Here is a 7,239-nt window from a genome sequence, read left to right as displayed (position 1 = left end):
ACCTCATCCAGCCTGGCCTTGAACACTTCCAGGGATGGGGCATCCAACAGGACCTCTTTCCCTAACTCACAGTAGCGTGTGAAGCAGCACCTACAGCTGCGGGGTAAAAAAAAATAAAAATTAAAAAAAAAAAAGAGAGAGAGAGAGAGGAAGGAGGTTTAATTGCCGCGGAGAAGGGCTGGGTGGAATTGCCGGTCCCGGCAGCCCGAGGTGCCCGGGGCGGGGCGAGGGCCGAGGCGGAGCAGGAGCAGCCTGTCCCTGCGCGGTCCCGGCGCTGCCCGGGGCGCTCCGGGTTCCTTTGGAGCGGGCTCGGAGCTGCTTTCCCGGGACACGGAGCGGGAGCTGTCCCGGCGCTGCCCGGGGCTCTCCGGGTTCCTTTGGCTCGGGCTCGGAGCTGCTTTCCCGGGACACGGAGCGGGGGCCGCTGCAGGTGAGGGCGCGGAGCTGCCCGGCCAGGGATCGGAACCGGGAAACACGGGAGCGCACGGGAGAGGGAGCCGGAGCCGCCCCTGCCGAGGGCGTGCCGTGGCCGGCAGCGCACCGGGAATGTGGGATCGGTGCTGGCTGCGCTTCCGAGCGGGGAGAGCCTGGGCACCGCCTGCGCCAGCCCCGGGGACAAGGATCGCCCCACAAATGGTGTCCGGTCGCTGCCAGGGATTGCCCGAAATCCCGCTTCCCTCCGGAGCGTGAGCAGCGAGCGCTGCGCTCCCGGTCCCGCAAGCCCCCGGGGTTTGCTGGTGATCCTTCTGTTATAAATGAGAAACAAAAGTCTCGATATTCAGCAAAGTTTAGATTGCTTTATTTTATATAGACAGAGCAAGCAGCCCTGGGGAGCCAGAGGGGTCACAGCCCACTCCGTGCTCCACCGAACTTTGGTTTGCAGCTCCCTTTTATGGCATGGGTTCCTTGTAATCATCAATAATTGCTATTTTTTGTTGTCATAATTTTGCCAGGTAAGCACTGGTGGTCCGTGGGATCGCTGGACGATGTGAGTCTAGACAATTTGTCAAGTCCCATAGATAACCATCTGCTCTTGGCAGATAAGGAAATGGCAGAAGTCAGGAAGTCTGGTCTTAGGGATAGGCTGCAATTGATTACACTAAGGCAGGAAACCTGATTTGAAGAATCTGTTGGGCTGTGTGAAACCCTTGTTTTTATTTAGAAACGTAATGTTCATAACAGGAGGACAAAATTATTTAATCATATATTTTCCTTTCTTTAGTGTCACGCTTCATTTCAGACCTAAGTATTCTGGTTTATACAAACCCCAATACTTTTGTGATTAACACGAATCTTTCATCAATTACCACACTTCCCTTCCCTGACCATCCTGTCCCTCCTCTCTCCTCCTAGGAGGAGCAATTCCCACCCTGGCCATCCGTGCTCAGGGGTTTGGAGCAGCATGGATCGGTACCGGTATTTCATCTTTAACCAGAGGAACATGGTCGTGCTGGGCATGTTCCAGATCGCCTTCAGCGCCATCTGTGTCACCTGTGGGTTCATAGATGGTGCTCTCAGAACAGAGTCTCAGCTGGGCAAAACCAGAGCTCCAATTTGGGCTGGCATGGTAAACCTGTACTTTATTTTCTATGTTCTGTTTTGCAGTGGTTTTTGAGTTTTTCTCCCCCACTACTACCTTCTAGTACTCATATTGGGGGTGGGAGGGAAGCCAGGATTTCTTGCTGGCTCTTCCTTCGTTTTATGCTTTTTTAGTTAATAAAAGTTTCCTTATCATGATATAGGCAGAAGAGTAAAGCAGGTTTTCCTCTGAAGGAACTAAATTAGATACATTTCTGCTGGATAATGTAGAAAATGATGCATAGTGACAATTGACAGGGTTGGGGGTTTTTTTGCAGAAGCATAGTGGCCACAGAGAGGCCACCAAAGATTAGGAGGGGAACACCTCACCCTCTGTTCAGGTAGATGAACATGTGGGTGATGATCTCTGTCCCACAGCACTCTGTCCCTAATTTTGGTGCTGCAGTGAGGAGTGGGCAGGAGGTGTCCCTGCCCCACATTCAGCATCCTGATTTACCCTGCTGAGCCATGCTGCAAGGAAATTACACTGAAGAGCTCTCTCCAGGGCAGAGCCTGCTTTCATTAGGATGTTTCTTTCCCTTACAAGATGCATAAGGACTTGGGAAAGCAATGTGCATTTGTAGCTCTATAAATCAGATTTGTTCAATCAGTTTCACTATTTTGCCTGGCCCATAAAGCTCTGCTCAGTGGTAGCAAGGCTGTAGCAGGTGGGCCAGGTGCATGTCACCCTTGGAGATGCTGCAGAGGAAAACAAGGAAGGAGCAATTCTCTGCCCATTTCTGATGCAGCAGTGCTCTGATCCAAGCCGTGAAAACACGGGCCTTTCATTACTCTGTAGCAGTTTATCTCCCGAATCTGATACTTGTTTCCCAAGCTGCCAACTCCTTTTGTGCTCTGCAGGTGATGGGAGTCCCAGGCGTCCTGGCTTTGTTCTCCTCGCAGAGGAAGAATCCAGTTCTCGTAAGCAGGGGGGGCAGAGGGGTGTTTGTGTGTCTGGGGCAGGGGCAAATCTTGGGGCAGTCAAAAACTGAAGAGACAATTGAGCTGACTGCTTCTGCAGGATTAAGAGCTTATTTCTTTGAGTTATCATCACAAAAGCTGCTGTGTTCATAAGCAAGAGGAGGATGCAGTGTTACCTTGCTTTCTGCTGCAGACAGGCACTGGGCCTAATGAAAGGCAAAAATCTGTAAAAACTTCATATCAGTGCTTTCCTTTTGGTGATCCTTCATGTTGTTAAGCACTGTGCACACTAAGATATGAAATGAGTTAAGAGATTTGCATTTCCTGGACAGGTTTCTCCAGGTGTGTAAACTCCAAGGGAGGATATTGTATGTAAATAAGAGATCTCTAAGACAAAGTGTTTAGGTAGCACCTCTGATTAATATTCAGGACTCAGTAGCTCAGAAACTCACTATTATTAAATCCTCTATTTCTCTGTGTTTGGCTTCTAAGTGACTGTTGCTTTTGGGGACATTGTAGAGTTATGGTTGGTCAAAGACTGTCTGTACTGCTTGTATTTACCAAAGGACAGCTTTAATTCCTGCTCTCCTTCTTTTTCTCACTAAAATTCTCTGTCTGTCCAGGTGAATGTACTGATAGCTGCTTCCATAATCTCTTGTGTTGCCATCCTCATTGTGATAGTTTATAGCTCCTTCACACTGAGCTATGGTGAAGAGGAGGAGCTGAGTTCTGCCCCAGTCCATGTTATCCATACTGTAAGTACTGATATCATGATTATTACTGGGGAACATGGCATCCTTAATCTGCAAAAAGAGCCAGATGTGGCTTACAAAACCAGACTTCCAGGAGGGGTGACACTAGGTCAGGTTGGCTGCTTTTGCTTCTTAGTGCAAAGGGGTGGTGTGGGCTGAGGCATGAAAAAATGCTGGTGCTGCTCAAGGAAAGGTGCTGAGGGTATCCCTGACCTGGTTTGAGACAGAGGTTGCAAGGCTCAGAGCTTTCCAGCAAGCAGCTCAGGTGGTAAAGTTACAGCAGGTACAGGTCAACTGGTTGAACCTGGTGTTACTTCAAGTGTATCCCCACAGAAAAGCTGGAGAGAAGGAATAAAGCCCTTTTGTATCTCCAGTCTACCAGCAATGCTTGCTGTGGGGTTGAAGGCATTCCAGATAGATGGAGCTGATCATTAATTGCAGGACAACCCAAAATGTCAGGCTGTTGTAAGGTGCAGTGCAGCAAGACAACGTTTCCCATATTCAGTGTGAAGAGCAGCCATTCCTTGGGTTTTTACTCATTGTCAAAGCTATTTCAAATAGCTTTATTTCACCCCCAATGCCACTGCAGAGCATCTCACATTTAATCAGCACTGCTTGCTCTGTCTGAGGTTCACACTTGGCTTGTTTTCCAGAACAGAAAAACCTTAAATAGCACTGACTATGAATCAATCTCCTATCATGCAACCAGCGTTCTTGCAGTCGCTAGATTATTGTTTGGTGGGGAGTGTCACTTTTTGGGTATGTCTTTACCATCTCCTGTTGTGTTTGCAGAGGTTCATCCTCAGTAATGTTGTCAAGGGTGCAAACATAGCCATGCTGGCTGCCTCCACCTGCAGTGCCTCCCTGGTGCTGGCCATGGCTTACCTGGGCTGCCGGAGCCTGCCACGCTGCTCCTGCTATGACAGTGTCACTGGCATGGTGAGTCAGCAGCCAGGGCACAGGGGTAGATATTACAAGGGATTTATATTTGTTCCTTTTACTCTCTCACTCTTTTTACAGTCTCATAACACATCTAATATAAATTATCTCTTATTTTCCAAACCATTTGTGCTGAAGCTGGGGCCTTGTTTCCCAAAAATTCCTGCTACCTTTAAAAACTCTTCCTCTCATCTTTAAGCCAGCAGTTGCTTCTGGTGCAGCATTGCAAAGACTTACTGGTGCTTACACACTGGGACTTCAAATTCAGTAATAAAAGTATCTCCTGTGCTGTGTGTGAAGTGTGGGGGTGCTGACATTTGTAATTTACTCCTCATTCATAAGGATTCTCAACTGATGGCATCTCTGCTAAGTGAGCTTGGTAAATAAATCAATACCTACTACTTCTCTACTAGGGCAATTCTGATGCTGTGTTATTGAGTAAAGAAATAAATACCAATTACTTCTCTTACTAGAGCAATTCTGATGCTGTGCTATTAAACATGTACATCCAGCCATGTGGTTTGGTAAGGAATTAAAGGGTGCAGGTCACAAGGCAGCTTTCCTGATTAAAGACACTGAGTGGGTAAAGTGAGGCTGCTTTTAACTTTCAAACTAAAATGTGTTAGGAGGAATGGACTGCACAAACTTTTAAAATAAGTTGAGGTGTATCTTCTTGAACAAATTTCCAGGTGAGGTATTTGATGGTGCTGTTTTTTTCATAGGAATGGTTGCAGCCTAGTGAGGACCAAAGTCAGGCTGTGGAAATGGTTTGTGCTGTACAAAGTGAGTAACTCTTGACTCCACTTATCTGGATGTTCACCAGGGATGAGGAAGGAACATTCTCAGTAAGGTTTACATCCCAGGCCAAAATCCTGATAGCCAAAAGGAAGTCAGGATTTTGTGCAAATATGTGTCTATATTGTGTTTAATGGTTGTCTCTTCTCACACAGGCCCTGGGGGGAGAATTTTCACAGATCACTTTCCAGCCCAGGATGTAGATGCAGAAGAAGACACGGCCAAACCTCCACCATATATCAGAATGACTTGAAAAAGTGGCCCAACATTTTTATTCAAAAGATGGTTATGCACTTTTCCTTGGCCATTTGAAAAACACACACACATGGAGTGAATGGCCAACACTGAGCAGAGATCACAGTGCAGAGGGAAAGATCTGCAGGTGATTTTGAACTTTCAGACTTTGTACAGTGAAAATACCTCATTGCCTCTGGAAAGTGAAAGCGTTTTTTCCTCTGGCTTTTGTACTTAAATCATGTCTTATTTCACTAGAATTCATCATGCTTAGGCATTTAAATATTAAATAAAATTCCTTTTTCTTCAACTGCTATCTCGATTTCTCCCTCTTACTGCATGAATTATTTGGATGATAAGGAAGGATACAGTTCCTCTTTGAGCTTCAGAGTGTTTTCCTTTTCTTTGGGGGCAAGTAAAGTTTTTGATATAAAACCTTAATAATGCCATTCAGATATCTCTGTCAAAATGTGGCTTCTGTGGGCTGTACATGTGTCAGTACAATTAGTTTTAGCACTGAAGTGGAACTACAGAGTGTGGCAGGAACTGGAGCTGCAGTAGCTCCTCTTATGAAGTTACTTGAATACTCTAAATTCAGTTCAAGTTTTCCTATTTCTAGTTTGTAGATTGAAAGTTTAAAAGAAATCTTTATTTTAGGGCCCATTTTGCTAGAATTTATTGCAGATCTAGACCAAGAGGTTTTGTTGTATTTTCTCTTGGTCCTCTAGACCAAGGAACTGCAGGTTCACAAGGAACTGTGTTTCACTTTTAGGTGACTGTCAGGTGTTTATCTTGCCAGCAGGGAGTGGTAGATAACTTATCCCATGATACAGATGAACACAGCATTTGATCAGGGCCTGGAAAATAAATTCCCATCTTGAGAAAGTGGGTAGTGGGATAAGTCATGCCCACCAGGAGGCATTCCTGTAACTCCAGGAATGATCTCATATAAAATTACTGCTTCTCTAATTGCAGCAAGTAAGGTGCCTTTCATGGTGCCAAGAGAGGAGTTGTTCTTGATTTATTTTTTTTTTCTCTGAAGACTGAAATTCTTTTCATAATGCTGCTAAAGGGACTGCAATACCTAAATGGCTTTAAAGTAAAGAAGGTGGGTTTAGATTAAGAAATTCTTTGCTGTGAGGATGGTGAGACACTGACACAGATTGCCAGACAAGCTGTGGATGTCCCATCCCTGAAAACTCAAGGCCAGGCTGGGTGGGGCTCTGAGCAACCTGGTCTAGTGGAGGTGTCCCTGCCTCTGGTAGGAGGTCAGGATTAGGTGATCTTCCAAACAATTCTATGCCTCTGTGATGATTCTGTGCAAATGTTACACAGCTTTTCTTGTAGTCTTGAACAGAGAAATACTCAGAGCCACGTATTGAGGAAGTCCCAGTGAACTCTGGCACTCCTTTGTGTGCAAGGTGCTTGCCAAGAGTGTCTGTTACTGACTCTAACCATAAAAATGATTAATGTCTGGGAATATCTCAGGTGAAGAGAGCAGCCCCAACCACCAGGCTCCCTCCACAGCCCTTCTCATGTCACATATTGCTTTCTCTACTGCCCAGCTCCAGCCAGGGAAGCTGTCCCCACCTTTGGGTGCTTGGGCCAGCAGCTTAACTTGTTCCTGCAGGTCCTTAACTGTGTGCCACAGGAGCCAAATTATTCCTGGCTTTGGCTCTAAATGCCTTAATTACCTTCCCTGCAGAGCCATAGAGTGGTTGAGGTTGGAAGGGACCTCTGGGGACCACCCCCTCCTGTGCCAACAAAAACACAGCTGGTGTCTTGTTCATTTTGAGGTGTTGATGTTTGAATTGCTTTAATACATTAATTCAAAAGTTGTGATTCAAAATGCTGTGCTTTTTCCTCTGAAAGAGTGCCTGTCAGCAGGCATCAAAGCACAGAGTGTGACTGCTCTCCCTGTCCTCAGATGCTTCTGGCACAACTCCATCTGCCAGGAAGTGCTGGGGAGTTTCTTCTTGATTAACACAAACTGCTGTTCTTGTACATGAAAAGAAAGTCA

At 46.2% G+C, this 7,239-nt stretch overlaps 1 protein-coding gene across 2 annotated transcripts; it reads left to right on the top strand.

Moving 5' to 3' along the window:
- Positions 1–223: 223 nt before the first annotated feature.
- On the top strand, positions 224–5,529 carry LOC130252736 (uncharacterized). 2 transcript variants are annotated; one of them, XM_056490609.1, is made up of 7 exons: positions 224–430; positions 1,354–1,567; positions 2,440–2,499; positions 3,123–3,254; positions 4,044–4,190; positions 4,913–4,973; positions 5,141–5,529. In XM_056490609.1, exons 2-7 carry the CDS (start codon positions 1,403–1,405, stop codon positions 5,236–5,238), a joined length of 663 nt encoding a protein of 220 aa, XP_056346584.1. In that variant the 5' UTR covers positions 224–430; positions 1,354–1,402; the 3' UTR covers positions 5,239–5,529. The 2 variants fall into 2 exon arrangements, 1 of the variants encoding a protein (XP_056346584.1); XR_008840425.1 differs by lacking the exon at positions 224–430 and having other exon boundaries at positions 1,402–1,567; positions 4,913–5,035; positions 5,141–5,230.
- Positions 5,530–7,239: the final 1,710 nt, after the last annotated feature.

The sequence above is a fragment of the Oenanthe melanoleuca genome, chromosome 4 (assembly GCF_029582105.1).
Source record: "Oenanthe melanoleuca isolate GR-GAL-2019-014 chromosome 4, OMel1.0, whole genome shotgun sequence".
NCBI lineage: Eukaryota > Metazoa > Chordata > Aves > Passeriformes > Muscicapidae > Oenanthe > Oenanthe melanoleuca.
This window is presented reverse-complemented; position numbering and strand designations above follow the sequence as displayed.